The sequence below is a fragment of the Protopterus annectens genome, chromosome 1.part0, assembly GCF_019279795.1.
Source record: "Protopterus annectens isolate FY-2018-M chromosome 1.part0, PAN1.0, whole genome shotgun sequence".
In the NCBI taxonomy this organism is placed as follows: Eukaryota; Metazoa; Chordata; order Ceratodontiformes; family Protopteridae; genus Protopterus; species Protopterus annectens.
Genome location: NC_056725.1, coordinates 1,358,567,147 through 1,358,594,941, shown reverse-complemented (window position 1 = coordinate 1,358,594,941; position 27,795 = coordinate 1,358,567,147). Strand labels below are relative to the sequence as shown.

General features: G+C 40.7%; 1 protein-coding gene across 1 annotated transcript in view; it reads right to left on the bottom strand.

Annotated features, from left to right (window-relative positions):
* The window catches only part of AK9 (adenylate kinase 9), a 2,653,312-nt gene that overhangs the window by 1,350,762 nt on the left and 1,274,755 nt on the right, over positions 1-27,795 (bottom strand). The window contains exon 22 of the mRNA XM_044066804.1: positions 19,352-19,561. Within this exon, the coding sequence (XP_043922739.1) occupies positions 19,352-19,561 (210 nt within the window). The remainder of the gene's footprint in view (positions 1-19,351; positions 19,562-27,795) is intronic.

Genomic DNA, 27,795 nt, shown 5'->3' with positions numbered 1-27,795 from the left:
CTTTTAAATTATCAGAGAAGTTCTGATTATGTAACCAAGCATATGCCTTAATACAATATAGGAAGAAGCATTTCTTAAGACTGTATCTGCACTCTCAAAGAATGTTTTGAAACTTGAGTCAAATTAGTAAAAATTTAATTCATATAAGACTTTTGCTCTGCAGGTAAGGATGTAGGAAAATAATCCAAACTGTACACACACTGTAAAATAAATTTCCACATATAGTCTTTATATATTTAATATTCAAAAGGCTAGATTACTAGAAAGAGACATACATTTGCCCTGAAGATCTAACCATTTAACCTCTTTATCATGGGTACAGGATTAAATGAAGCCAAGGACTTTTTATTTGAGTAAGCAGCTGGGAAGATGACATATGGCTCAGTGGTCAGAAAAGAGACCTGTCATATCCAAGGAGACTCTGTTTTCTTTGATCCTTTTTAGGGACTGCTTAAATAAATACTGGTGCCCTGTATGCAGCTCTCTAAACATCTTCCAAGGTTGGTAGGAGAGGTGGATAGCCAGAAAACTGGATATATCATCCTCTGTAAGGTCATATACTCTGTCTAGTGCTAGGGTAAAATAATAAACTGACAGTAGTGGATAATATATCACAATAAGCACTTAAAGCTTCTAGTAATAAGTATATCACTATACAACTAAAATCTGACATACTGTGCCATTATCACAAAAATAAATTGAAATGTGTTAAGAATTATCTTAGTACTGATACAGTTTAATGAATTTCTAGTACACAAAGTTCAAGCACCAAAGCAATCAATATGCTAAACCAGTATGAAAAATTAGCTCCGCACATTTTAACTATGTTAAAATGCCATAAAATAACATTTAATAGCTATTTAAACTATATTCTTTTGTCAGAGAGAAAAACTTCCACAGTACATTCAAATAACTTTATCTGCAGTCAAATCACAATTTGATATTAGAAACACATGTAGCACAGTCATACATTTAGTAAATAATGTATAAATGCTGAAAAATCTGTGTTCTGCAATATTTGCCTGTCAAAAGATGAAAATGAAGCAGAATAACAACTGTAAAGACAGGCAGGATTAATTTGTGGATCTGACTGAACAAGACGGCCCCTAATGTAAAATAATACACATATAAACCACCCTTCTGAGAGTAATACTGAAAGTTTCCTCAGAAACAGTAAAAACAAGCTTTTGTCAAAGATAAAAGCCACATAAACACTGCTATAATCAGAAATTCCCAAAGGAATTACTGTAAACACTGACAGATATGCAATATTAAAATAAATATATTTTAAATAAACATAAAAATGAAAAGAGAATAATAAACCTAATAATAAAATGAGAGGAGGGGGGTCCCCAAGTGTGGTTTATTTGAGCAGTAATCCAGAAAAATCAGCAGTGGATCCTGAGAGGAGTCAGAGGACTTTCTTCATTTGATGGCAGACAAAGACTGAACACTTACTTCCTGTGATGACTGAAAGCTTCCCACTCAGGATATGCTTAGCCAATCAACTGTCACATGAAGAAAGAGGGAAGGGAAGCTGAGTTTTTGAAAGTTAACCAGTACTGGGTTACCTTGCCAGATAACCAAAAATGCCACTGAGGCAGTGGGAATAATGAACATAGCTTGTTATGCATATAATAGAGGGGAGTTGGCTTTAATTAAAATATACCAAATTTTGCATACCATGTATGCCATCTGCTAATACAGGGATCGTTCAAGCTTACATATGAGAGTGCTTAACTATGCTGTTCCCTTTACAAAATGCCCAAAATTATTTCTATACTGGTACATGAAAATGTCATAATCCTAATTAACTTCCTCCTACCACCATTGAATGCTTTTAATACTGGAGAGTGATAACAGCCTATTCCAATGTTCCTCATTGTTAATTAGAGACAGCATAAAAGTATATATTTCTTTACTAGTGGCTATACTTAATGTTACTCATAAAAATGTTGCTTTTGAGTTATATGCAATACTGTATCCAGCAAAATGTAATAGTACCAAAAAATAAAAGAGGGTTTTCAGTAATATTTAGAACACAGTATCCTTTTGGTGATGTGTTAGATCTTACTATTCAGTCTTCATGCAACAAGCTGCTATTGCTGCTGCCAAGTCTTTCCTTGCAAAGTATTCATGGCTTTTTTCATGGGTCCCTGCATGTCTTCCCATTATTCCAATCATTTTTCACTGGACTACCAGGAAAGGTTTAAGTGGAAGTTGCACTTACCATGAAACGGCACCAGATTAGGGAACTATGTGTGATGTCCATTAGTGCAATAGTTAAGCAATAAGCCAATGTGAATGTTTCACGAATATGTATGAGTTCAAATTTCACTGTAGACTACTGCTGCTGGTTGGCATGGTTAAGGCGTTTACTTTGCAGACACAAGGTACAGGGTTTGATTCTCACCTTTGGTCACTGTCTGGTTAAGGATAGGTGTGTTTACTTTATGGTTGGGGGTTGGTATAATGTTTAAGGTGTTTATACCTCACAGGCACCAGATATAGAGATGGATTCTTCCCTATGGAAGGGACATTGGCTAGGCTTAAAATGGCCCACAAGGGCAGCTGGCTTAGTACTTACCTATGAACACAAGGTACCATATAACTTAGCTACATTTCTGGAGATATTCCAAGTTAAAAATCAATTTTCCCTGTCTGATGCTAGTCTGTTGACATGGTCAGGATTAATTCATAAAACATTTGGCCTCCTTGTCTATCTTTACAAAGCATACTTAATTTGCATAATATTATGATGAAGGGAGCTGGTGAGTGGTTTCTTCCCATTGCTGGAATAATCTTTTTCATCACTGTGCTGGAGGCAGGGCAGATGTGGTTATGCCAGTGTACGTGTGTGCAATGTGCACATCAGTATGTCCCTCAGCATCACGGTATTAAAATATTTGAGGTGTCATTTCAATTACTGGTGATGTTTTTTTTCAGCTATGTGATAATCACCAGAGCATCACCATGTTGTAAGACAACCAGTGTTGGTGCAGAATATCTGTACTTGTACCTCCCAAAACTTCTGCAACTACTCCATAGTTTACTCCACAATTCACATATTTGTGAATTACAGAACATGCTGCAGCTTCTCACTTGGTTATCTACTCCAAGCCTGGACTACTCTAGGCTTATAACTGTAAATGCACAAATGTTACTAAGTACTGATACTTTTATGAATTGTGTTGAACTGTTGTATGTCGTTTTATTGTGTTCTAGCGTTGTGTAATTGCATACCACTTTTACAAATACCTCTTACAGTACATAAAGACCAGAGGATTTTTAAGTACAGTTAGAAGAACAGCACACCAACCTGAACAACACACTTGAAGAAAGTGGGGAGAAATGCAGACCAACAGAACAAAGTATTAAAGGAAGAGAAAGACAAGATCCTATGACAAAAGCTGTGGACCTCAGTAAAATAATGGGTACAAATTGCAAAATATCTGCAAAGCAAAAACTTAAAATAGTTAGGGGGAGAAAGAAAGGCAGGATAAGCAGAATAGGCAAATGTTTAGAAAGCTGAAGGAGAGTGGACTAAGGACATAAAAAAATTAAAGATGGATTACAGCAACCATCAGTAAACTAATTGTATAGAAACCTAATCCTTCTAATACCACTTCCTACTCTCCTAGAAAGAAATACGCCATCACTGCCTCTTATAGTTCCACAGCTCTATTGAGCTATTTGACCAACTACTTAAGAGTTACCCTATGCTGCTACTTTTGTAAAAAAAGTGTTTTTATTGCTGTTTAATGAACTATACTGATGTATTCTATCATTGTTAACCTTTTATCATATTTACTTTGCTTTCCTATGAGATAATTTATAATGTATATGTGCAATGTGTACTATGTATTTGCATTTTTCTGGAGCTTTTCTCCCCAGGACTCCAATGAAAATGGGTTCCTTGTGGCCCAATGGACTATCCTGGCAAACCTACTGCAAATAAACAAACTGCAAATAAGTAATAAATAAAAAAGCAGTAGAATTTCGACAGTCAGGAAGATACTAATAAAATCATCTACAATGAGCCAGCAACATGTGATTATGAACAAAGATGGCAGATTTTATTTTTCAACCTGTGGTCAGAGTATGCAAGGAAACAGCCAGGTTTAAAAATGATATATTATGTATTTATTTATTTTAAGTTTTAAGAACAAACTTCACCTACGCTATACACAGTTGCTGTGAGAAAACATAACTTGTAGTGTACTAAACAATGCAGTACTGTACCTAGGTTGGTTGTACCACCAAAAAAATGTGATTATAGATGATAACTCAAAGTAAGATATTAACCCTACTATTTAGTTATATACAAATCATTACAAATTCAATTTGACAAACAGTACAAATATATGTACATATCTCATTAATACTTCAGATATAAGGAGACTAGTCAGAGAAGCCGTAAACACATTCTGTATAAAGTAAAAGAAAAAAAAAATCTGGTGCGATATATAAGCATTATCTGATATAAATTAAATTACTACCATGAACAGCTGTGATTTTTTAGAACGACTTACAGTTGAATTAGACTTACTACTAGTAAAACTACTGTTGCACTCCATACAACTATTCAGGCTGTGCAGCCTGCTGCATTCTCATCAGAGCACTTCTGTCAGTTATCCACATCAGGACCACATGGATTCACTGACCACAGCAATCCATGGTTAGGATACACTGTGACACAACTGCTTCTTTTGAATGTAAGGCAGGAATTTCAACAGGACATGAAGTAAAATAAACATTTTTGTAACATTCACAAAACTTAAAGCACATTGAGGAAATTGTAATAGTACAGTATTATAGGTGGACTCAAATTCATACTTATATGTAATATGAATAACTGCGGCCAGCAATGTGCACTGTAGAAAGTACAGTTGTGTACACTTACCATAAATGTAGCTGTTCAAGTGTATTCACTGTTGCAGTCCTAACAAATGGGTTATTTGGCTCCTGGTAGCCCTCAGTTGGCCAGAATACCAAAGGTAAGTAAAAATTACATCAGCTGCCGTCGGTTGTAAAGGACATCAGGGTGTCCGATACAAAAGAAGACACTTCCTCAATCCTTCTTGCCATAACAGTCAGGAGCCCCCAGAAAATAAGGCTTAAACCAAAAACCAATTTGACTAATAACAAATTAAGCCTGTACCTCAGGAAAAGAGAATAGGAGAGGACCACAAAAAGGGGGAAGGAGGGAGGGAAGCCAGGACTGCAACAGTGAATGCACTCGAACATCTACATTTATGGTAAGTGTACACAACTGTACTATGTTCATCATGTTTCACTGTTGCAGTCCTAACTTTTGGGTTGATTACCAAAGTCCAGAGAAAAAGGGGGGAGGAACCAACAGCATCAAGGGTTGGAGATAATGCCCTGCAACACCACAGTGGCAAACCCTGCCCTGGCTCTGGAAAACAGAGGAAAATTATAATGCTTTGTGAAAGTGTGAACAGAAGACCATGTGGCAGCTTCCAAAATGTCTTTAGTAGGGACACCCCTTAGAAAGGCTGCAGAAGTGGAAGCCGCTCTAGTAGAGTGAGTCCTAACCACTTGAGGCGGAGCTTTGCCATGAAAGGAATAACAATAATAATGCAATGTGCAATCCATTTAGAAATGGTTTGCTTAGAAATAGCCTTGCCCTGGGCTCCAGGGGTAAAACTGACCAATAACTGTGCTGATTTCTGAAGGTCTTTAGTCCTGTCCAGGTAAAACCTGAGCTGTCTGTGCACATCAAGAGAATGTAGGATCCTCTCACCTCTATTTCGAGGATTAGGAAAGAAGGTAGGAAGGTGCATGGACTGATTAAGAGTCAGGCTGGAAACCACCTTAGGCATAAAGGAAGAATTAGTCCTCAGAGAGACTCTATCTGCATGGAAAATAAGAAAAGGCTCCACAGCCATCAAAGCTTGCAGCTCCAAAACCCTCCTTGCTGAAGTTATAGCCAAGAAGAAGGCAGTCTTCCAAGAGAGAAACTTTAAATCTGTAGAGGCAGAGGGCTCAAAAGGAGGAAGATTGAGTTTCTCCAGAACAAAATTAAGATCCCAGGCTGGAGTAGGTGCTCTTCTGGGAGGTTTTAAATTGCAAGCACCTCTGACAAACATTTTCATCAGGGGATGAGAGAAAATGGGCTGTTCAAGAGAACAATGAGCAGAGATGGCCGAAGCATGAATCTTGATAGAGGAAAAAGAAAGACCACCCTAAAGCAAATCAGCCAGGTATTCCAGGATCAGAGGAAGGGTAGGTTGAGAAGCAGACTCCCCTCTAGCCTGCATCCAATGAGAGAAACTTTCCCATTTGCCAGCATAGGATTTGCAAGTGTTAGGCCTCCTGGCCTACCTCAGCATATCAACCAACTGTTGGGAAAGGGAGGAAGAAAGGGAAGGAGTCATACTATGAGCCATGCTGCCAAATGGAGAGAGTGAAGATGAGGATGTAGAATGTTTCCACTTTCCTGAACCAAAAGATCTGGCTTCCGAGGAAGATGCCAAGGAGGAAGATGGGAGAGACTGTGAAGCAGTGGATACCAATGCTTTCTGGGCCAGTCCTGAGCTATGAGAATAGTCCTTGGATGTTCGTCCCTGATCTTCACTAATACTCTGGGAAGAAGAGGAAGAGGAGGGAAGGCATACACTGATAGCAACATCCAAGGGAAGAACAGAGCATCCACTTTCCAGGTTCTGCTGTGCTGCTGTCTTGTGCAAAAGAGAGGTAGCAGATGGTTGTCTGGGGAGGAGAAAAGAGCCATCTGATAAGTGCCCTGACATTGAATGATGCTGTAAAAGACTACTCTGTTCAGCTGCCACTCGTGAGGATCCAGGGTTTGCCTGTTCAACTGCTCTGCCAAAGCATTGAGCCTTCCTGGAAGAAATTGAGCTAGGAGATGCAGGTCCAGGGATGCTGGCATGGAACAAAGATTCATGCTTTGCCTGCACAGGGGGTAAGAGTGAGTCCCTCCCTGCTTGTTGATGTACCACATGACCGTGGTGTTGTCTGTCCTGATAAGCAGGGTACCTGGAGAAAGAAGATGCTTGAAAGCTAGTAAGGCCTGCTGAACTACAATTAACTCTTTTAGATTTATGTGCAAGTGCATCTGCTGGGTGTTCCAACATCCCTGTATGCATCTGCCATCCAGGTGTGCTCCCCAGGCATAGTCCGATGCGTCTGTAGTCAGAACTTGAGTGGCAAGAGATGTCCAAAAAGGCATGCATTTGTTTTGTGGACAGGCTGTTGCCCACCATAGAAACTCCACCTGCAGAGATGGAAGCAGAGGAATCTTCATATCCAGATCCTCTGTGTGTTGACACCAAATGTTCTTGAGATGCCATTGCAATTTCCTCATATGCAGTCTTGCATATGGAATCATGAGAATACAAGATGCCATGAATTCCAGAGCTTGCAGGTATTTCCTTGCAGGGAGCTGGGATAGGCTTGCCAAGTCCTTGAAGTAAACAGAAAGAGTTGTCTGCTTCTCCTGGGTGAGATATATCATCTGGGCAGCTGTGTTCAGACTCACTCCCAGAAATGTTATCTCCTTGGATGGCACCATTTTCAATTTTTCCACATTGAGAGTGTAACCCAGGGAAGAGAGAAGAGTCTTTACAAATTCCAGGCCCTTTAATAGCTGTTTCTGAGAACTTGCTTGAATTAGACAGTCGTCCAAGTATGGGTAAATCTGAATTTTCTTCTACCTGAAAAAAGCAGTGACTGGGGCTAGGCACTTAGTGAAGACTCTGGGAGCAGTAGATAAGCCAAATGGCAGTGCAGAGAATTGGTAATGTTGCTCGCCCACTCTGAAATGAAGGTACTGCCTGCAACTTTCCCTGATAGGAATGTGCAGATAAGCCTCTGTGAGATCCAAGGTTACCAGACAGGAATCCTTTTCTACCAGTGGTAGCAACTGATGCAGAGTGAGCATTTTGAACTTTAGAATTACTAGAAAAGAGTTCAGAATGGAAAGATCCAGGATAGGACACCAGGTGGCTTCTTTTTTTGGAACTAGGAAAAGCCTGGAATAAAAGCCCTGGCCTACCTGCTGAGCAGGAACTGATTCTATTGCTCCCAGATGAGACAGAGACAAAAATTGTTTTTCTACTTCTGCTCTTTGGTTTGGAGGAAGTTGTAAAAAGTAATTGAGAGTGTTTTGACTGAGATGCAGGCTTGGAGCTTCCCCCTTTAGAAGTGGAAGCCTGCCAACGCCTAGACCTTTGAGGGGTAGCCCCCTGCCCCCTAGAAGATTTGTAACCCCTAGTCCCGGAACGGTTCTGTCTGCTGGTATCAGGAAAGGTCCAACTCTTGGAAGGGTAATTCCTGCTAAAGTGAGGGGGTTAAACTTGCAGAAAATCCTTAACAATTTGCATGGACTTGGCCTTATCCTCCATCTTCTTTAGTACCTCCTCTGCTTTGCTGCCAAAAAGACTGTCTTTATGCAAAGGTACATCCAAAAACTTAGCCTTGACAGGTTCTGGAAGAGGCTGTTCTCAGAGCCAAGTGTGCCTTCTAATAACAGATCCAGTAGCCATAGCCCTGCTGGAGGCCTCAAGGATGTCAAAACCACAATGCAAAGAATGCTTATTGACCAGACTGGTGGAATTCAGTAAATCTTGCATGTCTTTACTCTCTGCCAAAAGAGGTACACTTGCTATCCTAGACTTAATAGCCTCCAAGGTGTCCTGCTGGCACTTCAGCATATGAAATAGACAATTGGTAGTCCTAATAGCTAGGGTGGCAGAGGTATAAACCTTCTTGCCCCACCTATCTAGGTTCCTAGACTCCGTGTCAGAGGGAACAGGATTCCTGGTAACAGTGGCCTTAACTCCTTTAGGGCCCTGAGAAATAACTTCTGGATCCACCAACGGATTCCTGAAAAGAAACAGACGAGAATCAGGGACTCTGTAGTGCCTGTCAAGTTTCCTGGGAGCAGGAGGAACCGAATTTGGAGACAAGGAATTTTCCAGAAAAATATCATCAACACCTTCCAACACAGGGGGAATAGCAAGAGGCTTATGCTGAGATAAATCCAGAAACTCCCTAATCCGTTTCTTGGATTTGGGATAATCCTGACTTTCCCATTTAAAATGTTCTCTGAGGGTATTTAAAGTATCACCAAAAGAGAAATCCTCTGGGGGAGAGGCTGAACAGATGGACTCCTCTACATCTGAATCCTCAAAAGGAGAAAAAGCTTGAGAAAATTCCTCTTTATCAGCAGAAATGCTGGAAGAATCAGAACCTGAGCAGGACAAAACCTCAGGAGAAACATCCCTACTCCTTTTAGAAGGAGGAGGCTGAGAACCCCCTAATAAGAGTCAACAAGTCATTAGCCATTTTAACCATTTGGGATTGAGGGGAATGAGAAGAAACTGGAGCCTGCCTTTTCACAGGCTTATGAATGGAAGATTTACCTGCAAGCCTGAAGGACTCGGGAGGCCTGGCAACCGCCGAAGTTTCAGCAGAAGTTGAAGGAAGACGTTTGCTGTCAGAATGCAAAATGGAGGCCTCGGACACCGGAGTCAGCTTAGTGGCTCCGACTCCAGCAGAAGAGGTGACTGGCGACAGGTCGGAAGGCAAAATGGAGGCCGAAGGCCTAAGGGACTCGGACTCAGTCAAGGCCTGTGGTTTTATATCTGCGGACTGCAGGGACTGCAAAGGCATCTCACTGGCTACTGCCTGACTGACGACCAACTTAACCTCATCCGAGGACTTAGCTTTCCGAGGCCTGTCGCAGTCCTTATCCGAAGCCTGAAGACCAGCAGATACCATACCAATGAACTTAGGCCAAACTCCAAAATGCCTAGCCAAACTCTTAACCCGACGATGGATAGTACACAGATTAAAGAAGGCACAGAGATCACACTTGGGAACATCGTGGTCAAGGCCTAAACAAATAATGCAATAGGAATGAAAATCTCTATGGGGGATCTGCTTTCCACAGGTAAGGCAATTATTAACTTTTTCTGACATTCGTTAAGGCAAAAAAAGAGGATTCCCAACGGGGTACTTAGCTGTAATAGACTTCAGCTCTTGTAGTCGGAAACCAACAAAGGTAAACTGCCAACCGGCACTCATGCATGAAAAGCTTCTGCTTCGGGCTCCACGGCAAGGAATACTGAGGAAGTGACGTTGGCTTCCTCCTTTTGTATTGGACGCCCTGACATCCTTTACAACCGACGGCATTTTTACTTACCTTTGGTATTCTGGCCAACTGAGGGCTACCGGTAGCTGGATAACCCATTTGTTAGGACTTCAACAGTGAAACACGATGAACACCAAATATCACAATCAGTTTTTACTTAAAAATGGACAAATGTAAATTATTCTAATGTAATTAATCAAAATGGAGACTTATGTAGGGAATTACTAGCATGACATGTAACATGCTGCGAAGGGGAATCTACAATTTATACTAGGCACACAAATAAATAGTATTTCTCTGTCATTCATACTATTTGTTGAAGAAAGGAATATCCATTCAAGAGCTGACTACTGACCAGGGCAGACATCCTGAAATCCACAAATAAAATTTTCATAGACAAAGACCAGCTATATTATCTTTCGGGGAAAACCGGATTACAATGCATATGCTATGCCTGTTTATCTGGTTCACAGGACACTACCGAAAGTACAATTCTGTTTTTCAGTAGACTTCACCATTTTGATGATTTTCTCATACCGCACAGTGACACACACAGGTACAGTATAATGCACCAGTTCTTAGCATTCTAATTTCCCATTCCTACATTTTGAGGTCAGAGAGCAGGCAAAAAATGCCGACATCATCTTGACTGGTCAGATAGCCAGATCAAGCTCTGTGTTATTGTTAAAGACTTACTAGTCTATTCTGTACCAGGCTTAGCATTAAGCTACATCGCTATATTACTGAAACTATTAGCAGTGGAACACTTATCTCTCCATGAGAGTTAAGTGTTCCAGTGCTAATAGTGGTCCAGTGCTAATAGTGGCCCAGAAATAGTAGTTTATTGGCCATTTGGGCAGTTTATCCATCTCTTTCAACGTTATGGTTTTAAAAGCCCGTGTTTGTGCTTTTCCCGCCTTTCCTGTAACTAGTCTAGTCCAGATACAGATCTGCTGTATCCAGGACTGTATGTAAGCTTCTGAGCCCCCAAGCCTTTCTGTGTTGGAGGGAAGCCTTCTAGCTTATCAGTGGAAGTGGTAAGCACTAGGTAGCATATTTACCACAAGAGGAGTGGTTTCTGGCACAGAAATTGTAGTTTATTGGCCGTTTGGGCAGTTTATCCATCTCTTTCAACTTTCTGGTTTAAAAGCCCGCATTTGTGCTTTTCCTACCTTCCCTGTAACTAGTCTAGACCAGATACAGATTTGCTGTATCCAGGGCTGTTTGTAAGCTTCTGAGCCTCCCAAGCCTTTCTGTGTCAGAGGGAAGCCTTCTAGCTTTTTAGTAGGAGTGGTAAGCACTAGGTAGCATATCTACCACAAGAGGAGTGGTTTCTGGCCCAGAAATTGTAGTTTATTGGTCGTTTGGGCAGTTTTTCCATCTCTTTCAACTTTCTGGTTTAAAAGCCCATGTTTGCATTTGTTTCCCACCTTTCCTGTAACTAGTGTAGTCCAGATACAGATTTGCTGTATCCAGGACTGTTTGTAAGCTTCTGAGTGGTGCCAAAGTCTGCTCTTCAATTTCTCCCTTAGATCTGCTAGTTCTCTCCTTTCCTGCACTTTTACTAGCTTATTAGTCTAGCACTTTACCAGACTTCTTGTAGCAATTACTGTAGCACACAAAAGTGCTACCAGCACTAAATTTTCTACAAGGAAACAGCTCCAGTACTTATTATTAATGTCCACCCCTCCAGGCATGTCTAAAGATCAGTTCCCTGTGCTTTCTCCTATTAACCTGGTGAACTTGGGCATCCTGAGGCAATGTAGCAACTGCCTCATGTATACTGACAACCCTCTCCTCTTACCTCCCAACACTCAGACTTGCGAGAGATGCACTTATATATCCAAATTGGGAGCCACGCACTCTCCAGCCAAGACCGGAATAGCTGGTCAAGAGGAGAAGGTCAACACTTGCACCACACCACATGGAAAACATAGCCCTCCAGAACACACACCAGCACTGCCTTCACATAAAAACACAAACCACACACCAACCTTTGTGGAGGTTCTCAATAAAAATCTAGCCAAACAGCAGAGACCTCCAAGGCAGAAACACACTCAACCACCACAGCACAACACTAATCACGAGACATAACTCTCCTAAACAGTGTGCCATGCAACCAAAGCCCCTAAAGCAAAACAGTATGCCAACACACTACTCATACGTGACTCGACAGTGAGGCACACTGATGTCCCACTCACTAGGTTGAATAAGGAGAAAGTAAGAGTCAGCTGCCTGTCTGGTGCCAGGATCCACCACATAACGCACGCGCTCAGATCCCACCACAACAGGTACAAATATGACTCTGTCATTGTACATCTGGTTGTGAATGACCTGAGACATACCTCCCTGGACTACATGAAAAGAGACATGGAGGAGCTCTCAGATTATGGTATGATCCTAGCCCTGAGCAGCATCCTACCATCACCCAGAATGATACCACAGTACAAGCAGAAAATGATTGTTTTTAACAACTGGCTAAGTTTCTGGTGTCATTTTAAGGGGATACAGTATCTGTCTGCCTGGGATGACATGATTGACAGACCTTGATGCTTTGCCAGAACTGGCATGCCTCTGTCACCCTTGTGCTTTCCAGATACTGGCTAAGGATCTTCCCACCCCTATAGTGCCTTTTTAGGTGGTGTTCCAAAGACCAAATTACCATCGTAACAGCTACAAACAAATGCAATCTGAGGGTCATGCTGCTCAACACTAGAAGTCTAAATCTCAAAATGCACTCACTCGAAGCACTCCATAAAATGGAGACCCTGCACTACCAGGCTATAACTCATTCCACACCTTTCAGCCTCAGAACTTGGACCGAAGCTCCAAAGGCAGTGATGTTTCCATATCCATAAAGGATACACACATCTCCAGACTGGTTGTCCAACATAACACATCTGAGATACTTTAGGTGCAGCTAACATTGGTTAAGACAGCGATTCAGGTCGTAGCCTGCTATAGGTCCCCAACCATGTCCCAAGACTCAAACTCCACTTTCCTAAGCACCCTGGAGAACATTAGGGTCCAACCTAACACTCTCATACTGGGTGACTTCAACTACCCCTCCATTAACTGGGAAACCTACTCATGTACCAATACACTTGCCCAACGTTTCCTGGAATTCATTAATTCCAGTGCCCTGGACCAGCTTGTTCTTACCCCCATTAGAAGTGGCAACATCCTTGACCTGGTCATTACTAACATGGGTGACCATTGCTCTACGCAAATAGTCAACTCCTCCCTGGTTAGATCTGACCACAAACTAATCATCTTGGAAATCCACATCTCCTCCCTCCCACCCACCCCACCCCCACTGCCCGCAAAGGTAACCACCATGAAAAACTTCTCCAAAGCTAACTTTGGGCTCCTAAAAACAGAAGTGGCTAACTTCATGGCACCCATGCAAATGGAGAATAGTTGCACGACCGCCGAATCATACACCAGTGCACTGTACGAACACGTACACAAATGCATGGATCTTGCCATACCCAATAGAACCAAGATGTTCTCCTCCAAAAAAAGGAAGGCAATCTGGTGGTCCCCTGCCATAAACAAACTCTACAACAGAAGGAGGAAACTGATGCGGAATATGGTGAAGTCCCAAGACTGGAAAAATTCCCTTATCAGCCTTAACAAAAAGTTGAGATCCCTCATCAAATCCTCTAAAGCTAGCTCTGAAAACAGAATTGCAGCAGATAGCAAGGACAACCACAAGGCCTTCTATAGTTATGTAAAGACTCTTCATGGCAATACACTGATTTGCTCTGAGCTACTGGACAATGGTACCTTTTATACTGTGCCAATAGATATTGCCAATATACTGGCTGACAGATTCAGTGCCAACTTTACCCCCCCCTCCAATGGATCAGTCACAATACCAGTAGATTGCCAGGCACCCAGTATTATTGCTGCACAGTTTAAAACAGCACTGCCCCAGGCCAAGAATACAGCTTCTATGGGACCTGACAATATCCCTGGCTGTGTTCTACATGAATGACAAAGTGAACTGGCACCTCACCTGTGTGCCTTGTTTAATCACACCCTCACCTCAGGCTTTGTCCCTACTGAATGTTGCACTGCTACAGTCATCCCTCTCCACAAAGGAGAAGTGACTACAGACCCTGGGAACTATTGCCCCATTAGCCTGACGAGTGTGATATGCAAAGCTATGGAACACATCATCATGGACCTAATAAACAAGTATATAGGGAATCTCCAAACTCTGGATCCCACACAGTTTGGTTTTGTGAAGGGTATATCATGCCTGCTCAACTTGGTCGACTTCTTTGAGCCAGTCACCAGAGCTATTGATGAAGGCAAGGTGGTTCATAAAGCCTACCTTGATCTGGCCAAGGCCTTTGATACCATTCCCCACTCAGAAATCATAGCCAAACTCACTAAGCTAGGCATTAACCCCTATATTACTAGGTGGGTTGCAAACTGGTTCACAGGTAGAATCCACAGTGTGAAAGTAGCTGACTCCAAGTCAGACTGCCAACCAGTCACGAGTGGAGTCCCACAGGGTTCGGTCCTAGGTCCTCTCCTGTTTGGTAACTACTTCTCTGAAGCTCAGGCCAACACAAGGGGACTCTGGCTGACAAAGTTCACAGATGATTGTAAGTTGGGAGCTATTATTAACTCCCCAAGTGATGTTGACATCCTACAGAAAGGCCTCACTGAGACCAACGACTGGTGTCAGAACCATGGCCTTAAGCTCAATGCCAAAAAATGCGTCGTCACCCCCTTTGGGAAAAACCCAGTTCCCATGAATTACCACATCGATGGTAGTCCACTGAACATAGAAGGCGTTATAAGAGATCTGGAAATACAGGTTGACAGCAATCTCTCTTTTGACCACCACATTGCCATTGTGGTCAGAACATCCTTCTATGTGGCACACCACATTATCAAGGGTTTTGCATCCAGGAAGAAAGAAGTCATTATCTCCCTCTACTCTTCCCTCATTAGGCCAATCATTGAGTACAATGCCCCATTTGGCATGTACCTCACTAAACACCTGCAACACCTGGAGATGCCACAAAAGTACCTCACAAAGAGGATCCTAGGCCTTAAACATTTGTCCCATATGGACAGACTCAAAAAACTCCAACTATGCTCTGTCTCATATCGCCTACTTAGAGATGATCTCTGCTTGACTTACAAAGGCATGTCTGACCCAACTCTATTAGAAATGCTACATCTATAGAAATCCCAATCCCTCCACACCACATGCTCCAGAGACCTTAACTTCATTACCACAATCAACAGAACATGCTGGAGGGACCCAGAAACTACCCATGCTATTGAATAGACTTCCCATACATGTCAAGCAGAGCACCTCACTGGCCCTCTTCAAGAGAAATCTTGATGAGTGGATGGGAAATAGAAAAGTCACCCCAGGGATCACTCCAGCGGCTCTACTCAACAGAGGCACTGGAAACTAAGGTCCAGCGGCACAATGCCAGGGTAATCCTATGGGCTAGGCTTGTAAAGGCTCCAGGACCATTAGCCTAGTACACACCTATGAATCTATGAACCTATGAACTCCTAATACTCCTCTTATATGTTACATGTCTGTAAAGAAAAGCAAAATCACCCATTCACCTATACCTGGCTTATTGTTATAAATAAAGAAAAGCAAAGCCATCTCGAATAACTGCTTGCTATTGGTGGGAATCTGCCACCACTTGTCAGATGCTATATAGATTAGAGTGCTAAAGGCCCATACAGTTTGACACCTATGAACTTAATATTTTAATGCAGTTTCTTCACTTTGTAGTCATACTGTGCTACACTGCTCATTGAAGATAATTTGATTTATTACTCCACCTGTCTGGACTTACTTGAATCCGTCAAGATTCAACCCTCTGCCCTGATCCTGGGAGACTTTAACTACCCAGCCATAGAGTGGAAGACCTATTCTATCCCAAACATGAATGTCCAGAGATTCCTAGACTTTGTCAATGTCAATGCATTGGATCAGTTGGTCGACACTCCCATGAGAGGTGAAAATATCCTAGACCTTGTACTAACCAACATGAGTAGCCACTGTAGCACCCCTACAGCATCATCCTGCTTGGTAAGATCCGGCCATAAAGCAATCACCCCCCCCCCCCCCCACCATTTCCAGGGTCAAACAAAGAAACTTTTCCAAAGCTGACTGCAACCTCCTGAGAGCAGTATAAGCAGCTTCACAGCCACCATCCCTTCAGCTGGAACTAGCACTAATGTCCAAGCCTACACCAAAAACTATATGAGCACCGACATAGCTGCATGGACTCAGGAATACCTGACAGAACCAAATCATCTTCCTCAGGGAAGATTAAACCTGTCTGGTGGACAGTAGCAATAAAGAAACTCTATAATAAAAGGAAAACAACTGCTGTCCAGGGCCAAGAAGGAGCAGGTGCCAAGTTGGAAGCAATCTCTCCATTGTCTGAACAAGCAAATTAGGCCACTGGTAAAATCCTCTAAGGCTAACTTCAAGTCAAAATTGCTCACATCCACAAAGGACAATCATCAGGCCTTCTTCACATACGTAAGCAATCTCAAAGTTAACACCCAAATCTGCTTTGAACTGGTGGTCAAGAACACTACATACACAAACACCGTAGATACAGCCAGCCTGCTGGCAGACAGGTTCAGTGAAAACTGCACATGTTTGTCCATTCCATCAGTAAATCAGGACATCCCCAGCACCTACCCCCCTCCCCTCATCACCAGGAAGCAGATCTTTAATGCCCTCTCAAAGGCAAAAAATACAACCTCCATGGGACCTGACAACATCCCTCGCTACTTCCTACATGAACTCGGACAAGATCTCTCAGCAGCATTAGGCACCCTATTCAACCAAAGCCTGAGCACCAGCTTTGTCCCAGCTGAATGTGGGACAGCCACTGTCATCCCTCTACACAAAGAAGGAGCATCCACTGAACCCGGCAATTATATTCCCATCAGTCTAACTAGACTGATCTGCACTGCCACGGTACACATTATCATTGATCTTATAAACAAGGACATTGGCAACTTCCAAATGCTTGACCCCACACAAGCTGGTTTTGTCAAAGGGAGATTATGCCTGTTAAACCTGGTCGACTTCTTCAAAACAGTCAAGAATGCCATGGACAAGGGGAAGACAGTGCACACCACCTACCTTGACCTAGCCAAAGCCTTTGACACTATTCACACTCAGGCATAACAGATAATATCTCCCAGCTAGGCATTAACCCATATGTTACCAGATGTGTAGCTAACTGGCTCACTGATCAAACCCACTTAGTTAAAATAGGGGAAGCCATCTCTAGTAGTAGACCCGTAATGAGTGACATACCCAAAGGATCGGTTTTGGTGCCTCTACTGTTTGGGATATAGTCTTCTGAGGGCAAGCCAAAACCAGTGGTCTGTGGATGACCAAGTTTGCAGATGACTGCAAGCTGGGTGCTGTCTTAAATTCCCCTAGTGATGTGAACATCCTTCAAGAGGGCCTTACCCAAAATAAGGACTGGTGCCAGAAGCATGACCTCAGACTTAATGCCAAGAAATTCATCATTATTCCCTTTGGGGAAAATAGTGTCCCCACTAATTATCACATTAATAACAAAGTAGTAAGCATGCAATCAGTCATGAGGGACTTGTGCTCCCAGATTGATAGCAACCTGACTTTTGATGACCACATTGCCTCCATTGTATGGAAGGCTTTCTACATGGCCCACCTCATAAGTAAGGGTATTTCAACCAGGAAAAATGAGGTCATAACATCTCTGTACTCCACCCTTATCAGACCCATTATCAAGTACAATGCCCCCTTCAGCATGTACATTGTGAAGCACATGCAGCAGCTGGAGAGACCACACAGGTTCTTGACCAGGAAAATCCAGGGTCTCAAACACCTATCCTATACAGATAAGCTAAAAACCCTGTCACTCTACTCAGTCTCATACAGACTGCTCAGAGGTGACCTGTGTCTGGCATACAAGATTGTCTCAGACCCAGCCTTGATAGAGTTGTTGCATATCCGTAAGTCAAACTCCACACGTACAACCCACACACAAAGCTTTAACCTGGTCTTTGACATTAATAGAACTTGTTGGAGGGATAGATTTGTGTCCAAAGGACTCCCACATCTGTGGAAAAGACTCCCTCTCCATGTCAAGCAGAGTACTTCACTAGCCCTCTTTAACAGGAACCTGGAAGACTGCATGGGAAACAGAAAATACACCCCTGGGATCCCGTCTGTGTCCCTACTGTACAGGGGAAACAGGTGCTGACTTTGTTGGAACATGGGCAAAATTCTTGGCTAGGTTTATAAGGGCCTCTGGGCCAATAGCTCAGTATCGTCCTATGAACCTGTGAACCTATCAACCCCAAAGCCATAGGGGAGTTCATACTCTAAATCATCCAGGTTAAACTGCCTTCATTTAACTATTATACTTTTTTCTGCATTTTTGCCTACAGTATGCATTTTACTTTGGTGTTTTTGTAAAGCTTTACTTGGCAAAAGCAATTACAAACAACGCTAAGCTTAAAGTTTTATTACCCAAGACAATAAACAATAAAATAAAAATTGCATATTAGCTACACCTTTATTTACTGCATTACTTAATGATATCAGTACTACCATGTGCCTTACTTAAAAATGGGTTCCTATCAGCAGACTGAAGACGTATGTTTTCGAATGCGTCTTGTTCAAACTATAAAATATCGAAGCGGCATATAAGCAAATTCTTTCCCTGTGAAAGAATTTGCTTGGCCACTTCGGTACTTTGTTTTCGGCACTGTAGTGCGGTCTCGGAGTTGGTATATTTTAGTACGGGGGTGTGGGGGGCACAGCCCCCCACTTAATCACATGTTTTAATGTGCTTACTTTTCCCTTGGAAAAAAAATCACTGTTCTGACAGTTCGGTTTTGTAAGCTTTCGCTTACATGGGGTCGATTAATCACCATTCGCTTACCTAAGTGTTCGGTGAGCTAATATAGACCCCTTAAAAATATGTACATCCTAGTTATACATTTTCCATTTTTGCTTGAAGCTCTTTATTGCTAAATTATATTCAGTAAAAGGTTGTACTTTAGTCTGACTGATTCTACATTGTTTTCCCCTGGAATACACCTGAAGTTATGACAGTTAATGCATATGATGTTTAATTAATTAACAAAAGCAAACAAGTGTTTATATACAGATGAAGTAAAAACTGACAAAAGACTTACTCTCCATAGCCTGAACTGTCAGATGAAGCAAATCCTCTGGTGTTTTATCAGCTATCTCCAAACTGGTGATCTGTATAAATGGATAATACTCTTTAACTGCTGACTCAGTCAGTTGCTCCTCTTGTTTGAAGGTATTAATCTTTTGCCGTAAAAGGTCAATCTCTGGACCTTCTGGGAACTGTCCTTCTGTAACTTGTGGCAATATAATGTCTGTTCAGCAATTAAATTGCAAACAAATGAAATATAAAAGAGGGTCACAGTCAAGTTTAAAACCTTAATCAATTTCCACTCTAAACTATTTATCATCACATTCACAGGCTTAAGATGTGTGTAACTATGTTCTCAGTCTTGACTTTTTCTTTCACCTCTGGCAAAGAAGATTTTGTTCATGCCAAGTCACTAGTAGAAATGGCATCTGATGACACTTAAGTAAATTAGTGGATGTCTCAATTACACCATTAAATTTGCATGCATTCAAGAGGTTCTGCACAGAGACATAGTAATGCATCTTCAGTGCTGATGAATTCTGACAAGTTAAGGTAATAAAAAAACAGTGAATGTACGACTATTACACAAAGAAGATATGTTATTGTTCTGAGGCAATATTCTAGCAGCGCTCACCTAAATAAATATACTAAAATGGCTTCCATATGTCTGTGTACATCTGGTTGATTACCAGAACAAGCACAAACATCAAAAATCATGCTGCATGGAACCTATCACTTACTTCCCATTTAATTTCCAGATTTACCAAAGCTAGTCAAGGTAAAACGTAAGGGGTGTGTAATTACTGCCCTCTACTAAACACATCAGCACAATAATATCTGAAATACACAAGTAAAGGCATGTCATTTACTTTTATAGTGTTGATTCTAGTTGCTGACTTACATAACTTATTTTTGTGAGGCCAATGAATTCGACACAAAACTGAAGTAAACAGGGAACAAAAAGCAAGGCAATGACAAAAGGAAATACATTTCGTACCCATTACACAATGGCCTGACAAAAAGTTGGTTACTGTTATTTCTGATTAAAGACACAGGGGTGCAGATTACAGAAAGAGGAGTCAAAATAAATTAGGGAGCTTTTATTTCTTTATGCAAAAGGATGAATGACACTGGCCAACAGTTGTGTCTGGTGACTTCAAATCAAAGGGGGGGCTGCAGGAGACACCTCAATGGGGCAAAGCCAACTAGAAAGGAGTGGGGTTAACTACACAGGGCAGAGTTATGATACAGTGAGATCAACACTGATCATGCTTTCCATGTTACATAAAATAACTGCTCAATCATTATTGTACATGCTGAATAGTGTACCAAATACTGTCTGTCCCATGATGGTCTTTAGGTCATTATGCCAGCTTTCTACTTTATTTTGTGTCAACAGAAAGCTATTGATAAATAGATTACCACTGCACCAGAAGTGGGAGTTAGATCGATAACTACTGCTATAACTCTTTTCCCACAGATTTTGTTGTTTATCTTTTTTTGGCCAGATACATTTTTATAAAAAAAAAAACATTCATCCATGCTCCAACAACTGTCAAGCATGGCTTAAAGTAGTGCCTCCCTGGTGAGTGGAACTTTGATGCATGAGAGATATACTATGGCTAAAATCTTTCTAAGGGCACTATGCACAGCAATGTTAGCACCATATACCTGTGCCAAGCCACAGCATTGGATCATTTACCACAGGAAGTTCTATATAATATATCCAGGTGTGAAAGGGATATCCTTATCTGACAGCTTCTAGAGGCCCCTATACATTACTCTGTGCTCTATCTCTGTTTGCCATGCCAGGAAGAGGTACACCTGGTGATACTGGCATGAGGTTTCTCCTACTGGTGCACAGATAGAGTAAAGCTGACAGTTTCTGACAGCCTTCATGTCCTGAATGTTGTATGTGGTCAGAAATATGAATCCATCTAACTGCGCTGGCAGGATCTTGATGGTACCCCAGCTGTGGAATAGCTCCTCAGGTTTTACATATGGGTCTTTCTTTGACCACTCCCGATCACTGTCTTTCCTTGTATACTTTAAAGTCTGATTCAGGGCTTTTTACTTTGACAGACACATCACCTCCTCTAGGGCCAATCTGGAGATTTGCTCCTAGATAATCTATGAAGGTGACCTCTGTGATGTGGATGCTTTCTATTACATGCTGGCCACTGACTGAGTTACTGGTACATTGCAGGAGTCTGACTTGTGGTCATGCAGAGTGCTGTGCTACAGTTTATGTATATACTGCGCTTTCGGGAAGCCAATGACCTTGTTTTTGCAGTGTGTGTGTGTTTTCCTTCTGAACAAAATACCATTATGCCTTACCATTATACTATTTCTCGCTTCAGTGTAGATAACGTGGGAAATGTAGTTGTAACTTTCCACATTTTGTAGGCACAATATTATAAATAGCATGAAGATCTAACTTTATTGCTGGACTCCATAGCAAACCCTGAGCCACAGCCAGCAAACTACTCCTATCCAAAGAAATTTGAGAAGGAGTAGCTACATGCTTGGTTTTCTGTTTCTCTTTGACAGGAAAAATGTGGAAGCTGTGTTAATAATGACAACAGCTGATTCCCCAGGGATGGACACAACATTCTGATACAACAGGGAAACCTTCTCTGTTCCCTCTCCCAGGACCAACAAGAGTTCCGAAAACCTGGGTAGGAGGGACTCTTGAAAATCACTCTTCTCCTTAAAACTTCTTTTTGCAGGTGGGGCAAGTCTCTTGAACTTCTATATACCAACTCTGAGACTGGCATACTTTGGAGAAAAAGGAATATTCCAAGTAGTAGAATCACAGAGAAATCTCATAGAATAATTCACTATGGTCATTTTCCTTTCTCTTTAGATTTTGGGACTCACTCTAGGGGGTCTTGAAATATGGGAACTGCTTTTGATGGTATGGTAATTATTCTGATTTTTGTCTTGATTAAAATCAAGACAAAAAGTCAGAAAATTCTGCCAAAAGCAGTATATTTGAAAGGTAAGCCCAAGTGCTTCTTGTTAATGGGTTAGCTTTAGCTTTACTAGCACCCTGGTAAAACAGCACTTGTTAGTATGCAAAGAACAATTCACTATGGTCATTTTCCTTTCTCTTCCTATTGCACTGTCTCTAACACACTTTTTTGTCCCAAAATTTAAATAAGATCCCACTACACTGTATCTTAGTAAACTACAAAATTGCCTATTGACTTTAATTTCCATATGAAGAACTAGCTACTACAATGAATCCCATTCTATTAATTTTATTATTTTCAATCCACATTTAAGTCTGTGTCTTGAATGTACTAGCTCAAGCTGCATAATTCTAGATGATAAAAACGTGTTCCCTCTTTACTGGACTAAATAACCTGTCAATATTATAAGATAAACCATGTTCATCCATGTTCATCTATTAGCCCTTTTTTAATTTTTAATACCACGATGGGAATGGACCCCATTCCTAAGTCAAAGTATGATTAAAGTTCATGAAATTAGTACTGTTTCACTCTTTGATGTCAGCCAAAAGTGCTCTTTCCAGCAGCTGCAATGTTCCCAGTAATGACTCCTTCTGTAATTCGTACAGAGTTACTTGTATTGGTAGCATATCTAAATATGATTGTAGACTCTTTTTATAAGACCCATTGCTCCTGCTGCTATTGGAACTATTTGGGTATCTTTCTTCCACATTACTCTCATTTCTGCTTGCAAATCAGGATATTTTATGAATCTGTGTCTGTACGCAGGACACTGTAGTCACTGCGTGTGGTGATTTCAATGATCAATGCTACTTTTGTCTTCTTTCCTTGGACTACTATATCCAGTTTTCTAGCATCTATCTTTTGAACTGTTGGTAATGTATGATCCCATGTGATGTAGAGTTCATAATTTTCTATGCTGCCTTGAGGCTCATGTTTCTGGTGTTTTTCAGCCATGTCAGTACCATAATATTTCCACAATCCCCAGTGCAACAGTCTCGCCACATTATTATGCCTTTCGGTATAAAGTCATTCTGCCATTAGTATGTTGCAACCAGCAACGAGCTGTGCAACTGTTTCCAATTCTGTTTTACAAAACATACATTTGTCTGTTTCTCCCACATGTTCACTGGACTTTGTAAACCAGCGTGTACGTAGCCCACTATCTTGTGCCGCCAATGTAAACCTTTCATCTCTTGATTTGAATTCCTCTCTCCTTAACCATTCCTGCATTCATTCCTGATCAACATGAGGATCTTCCAGAAGTTTTCTATACTTGCAACTATATTTATGTATTTTTTAAATTTCTTGTTTTCTCATCTGGTCCTTCACCTTATATTCTTTCTTTTGTTTTTTGGCACAGTCAGTTGCTGCCCGGTTTTTATCCACTTGTGGTTTGATTTCCATTCCTGCTTGACACTGATATGCTTCTGCTAGCCTAAGCAGGGAAGTCATCTTAGATTTATTCTCCTCATGTTTCAAAATTTTCACTACATTTGGGTCTTGTGAGGTCAGCAGATATGTGTGGAGTCCCATGATTGCAGATCTGTACATATAATCAATTTCAAGGAGGCCCATCCTTCCTTCAGGACGGGGAATATATAATCTTGGTATGCACTGATTTTTATAAATCATTTGGTAAGCATGTAGCATCCTTCTTGTTTTCCTATCTAATCTATCCAACATGTTTTGGGGCCAGTCAATCACTCCAAAACTGTAAGTTAGGACAGGAAGAGCAAATTGGTTTATAGCTTGGATTTTGTTCCTGATGTCAAGTGCTGTTTTCAAGATTAATTTAAGTCTTCTAATATACTCCTTACTAAGTTTTATTTGCATTTGTTTGCGTTTTATTGTTGATCCTTCATCAGTTCCCAAATATTTATACACCCCCTCTTGCTCAAGTTCTTTTTTATCACATTCTTGTCCCAAACTGATGTTTTCTTGGTGTTGCAGTTTTCCTACTTTAAAGGTTGCTTTTGCACATTTATCAAGACCAAATGACATTCTTATATCATCTGAAAAAGTTTTGACGATTTGTAGTTGTACTTTCGGTTCTTCATCTGATGAGCTATACAGTTTCAAATTATCGACAAAGGGAAGATGAGAAGTCTTTATACTTTGTTGTTTTCTAGGAACCAAATTATAGCCATGGCTTAAGCTGTTAAGTAGACAGCTTAATGGGGTAAGGGCAAGGCAGAATAGCAGCGGTGACAGAGAGTCGCCCTGGAATATTCCCCTTTGAATTTTTTATCCCTGGAATAATAATTTGTCCTTTATCGTGGCTTAATTCCAAAGTGGTCTGCAACTGTTTCATGGTCACTGTAATGTAGTTGATCAGTGTAGGGTGTATCTTATACATTTTTAAGTACTCTTTTATCCATGATTGTGGGACACTATCAAATGCTTTTTTGTAGTCAATCCATGCCATACTTAAATTCTTTCCCTTTTTACAGTTCTCCACTATGACTTTATTTAACAGCAAATGATCCTTTGCTCCATATGACTTTCTTTTATTGCTCTTTTGTTCTATTGCCATAATTGAGTTTTCTTCTAAATGACTACAGACTCTGTCGGCATCAATTCCAGAGTATAGTTTATACGTCGTCAGAAGGCAAGTTATTGGTCTATAATTTTTAGGGTAGCTTGCAAGTTCACGCTTAAGTAGGAGCATTGTCAAAACTGAGTAACTGAGCCTGAGTTAGGCTACTTAAATGAATCTACAGGTTTCCTGACAACCTTTTAACTCTGTTTCAGATATTTTCCTAATATACTGACTAAATAATCCTTGACTAAAACTAGAAGAAGATACTACCTAGACCGCAACAGCCATGAAATGCAACTATATACACATACTGTTCCACCTCTGCTTTCAAGAGCTCAACAGCAATAAGCCTAAAGGTTGGTTGTGCTGTCCAAGAAAAAGAGAGAACAGGGGAAGATAAGAAAACTTGCTCTTACCCATCCACCAAAATATCTTGCCTCACATTTCCTTGTATGCAACCCCCCATGATTTTATCATGTGAAGCTTTTAAAGATTACTGAAAGATCCGGTCATAAAAAGGGCAGAACATCCAAATTAATATCCCTGTCTTATTCAAAGACAGATTCCATGTCATAAACAAGATTACTCATCTCTACAACTTGTTAACTTTTATGGACTTCAAAAAGATCCCAAATATAATTCCATCTCCTCGTAATCAATAAATCAGAGATATCCAATACGCAGCTCCCTATTTCTTGAGTGCTTATACTTTAAACTGTACTAACCAATAGTTCTAAGACAGTAGCAAAATCTGGGATATATAAAACGTAACAATTTTACCAAAAAAAAACTAGCTTTTGAGGGTCTGAGATATAACTTCAGGGCATATAAGTCACTGCCTTCTTTGTTTTCAATCATCAGTTAAAACAGTGCAACAAAACGATAACTCTTCCTAATTAATCAAATTCAAAACAAATTCAGGCTGGCTATTCATTATTATGAAAGTAATGAAACAAGTATTAAGTTAAAAGATCTTTCTGCACTCTGATAAGACCTCTTCAAGCAGCCTAGAAGGGACATTGCTGTTACTGGGAGTATCAGTGTTTAAGGTATAATTTACAGAATTTGAAAATAGCAACAAAAAAAAATGGAAAAAGAGGAGTTTAACCTTCCCGATCCCAACATACGGCACACATCAAACTATGCATTATTTGTTCCCTGGAATAAAAGAGCAGGAACACAGACCTGAGTAAATACAGAAGCATAAGCCAACATAGCTTCATAAATCCATGAAAAGCTGATGGCAACAATAAATAAAATCTACAAACAAAATCAAATAAATAAAAATTGCTTATAATCATACAAATCATTGAAAACATACAAGGCACTACATTCATCCTGTTATATTCAAATGACTGTGTGCCTAAACAAGAGGGAAACCTTGTCAGATTGAAATAAGGATGTACTAAGGTGGCTGCATATTGTCATAAAATAATTAGTACCTGCATCCCTCTACATAATTGCTGCAAACTGACAAAAAAGTATGACAGTAATTAGATATGGTCAAAAATGGGAGGCAGATAAGCCACTACTGCAACTAATTACGTATAAAACTATGCAATTTTATTAAACGGTAACCACAGTGTGAAAAAACAAAGTTTTCTTCCACTCCATGTTCTCACCAATAGCTGTTCAGACATCATTTGCTATTTTTAAATCTGAGAAACTCACAAGAAGCAACATTTCTAATCATTTTATAAATCATTCACATATAAGTAACAGCAGACATACAAACTCCTTCATACATAAATGACAGTGGATATTTTACAACAAATGGATAAACTCCTAGTTAACATACATTTCAAGTCCAACATGAAGAAATGTCAGTCATTAGTAAAATACATAACTGAGATTTAAGCTGTCCACAGTTTACAGAGTCCTGCAAAGTATAGTACACCTTGTTGTCAAATGACTGTCTTTCTCAAAATGATACAGTACATTTGACCAAGAAAAAAAAAAAGTTATGTACTCACCACAATGATGCCTCTGTGTTGTCTGTTTTTGTCTGTCCTCAACTGATGCAGATTCAACCTCATATCTGACTTTGGCTCTGTAGCTTGAATTCCTCCCCGTACCTTGACACAAATTACCCCAGATCGAGTTTGCCCTCTGGTCAGCCTACCATCTTGTACCGAAAAAAGATAACCAGTAAAAAACATGCTCTAGTTTAAATCACATTTCAGTTAGAAAGGAGGAGGAAAACTGGACCTCATTCAGCAAAGCATGCAGACATTACTCCTCAGGACACACTAGGAGCCCAAATAAAAAACTTACAAAGCAGGAAGGGGACTGGAAAGCAGGAGGTTAGGGAAGAACAAAAACAGACAAAACAGGTGCTTTGTTATGGTGAGTTTATGACTTTTGTATCTGATGTTTTCTTTTTCTTCCATTTCTCAATCAATGAGACAGAGTCCCCAGCTAGAGAAAACCCTGGGTGGTCCTCAGGGAAGAATATTCCAGAGTACAGCAGAGCCAAATTTTGCCCTGCTGCCCTATTCCTAGATAATAGATGTCCAATTTCTAATGAGCAATAAAGATATGAGCACTGGACCAAGTAGTGCCTGCAAAAATGTCATCTGTGGAAGCCCTAGACCAGAAGATAGATGATGTAGCCACAGAGCTGGTTGAATGAACCTTAAGAAGTTTAGGTAATGTCAACCTTTGGGTCTTATAAACAAAAAATGCAATCAGTGAGCTATCTGGCTAAAGTTACTTTTGAAATGGCTTTACTCAATTTAGCCTTAGAAAAGGAGATGAAAAATTTGTCTGATTTCCTGTAATCTTTAGTTCTATGGAGATAGAATCTACGCTGTCTATGTACAACCAGCATATGCAGCATGTATTCACCCTTGTTGGAAAATTTTGGAAAGAAAACAGGTAGGTTGATGGAATAACTGATAGCCATCTCTGATGCCACCTTAGGCAGAAAAGAAGGGTTAG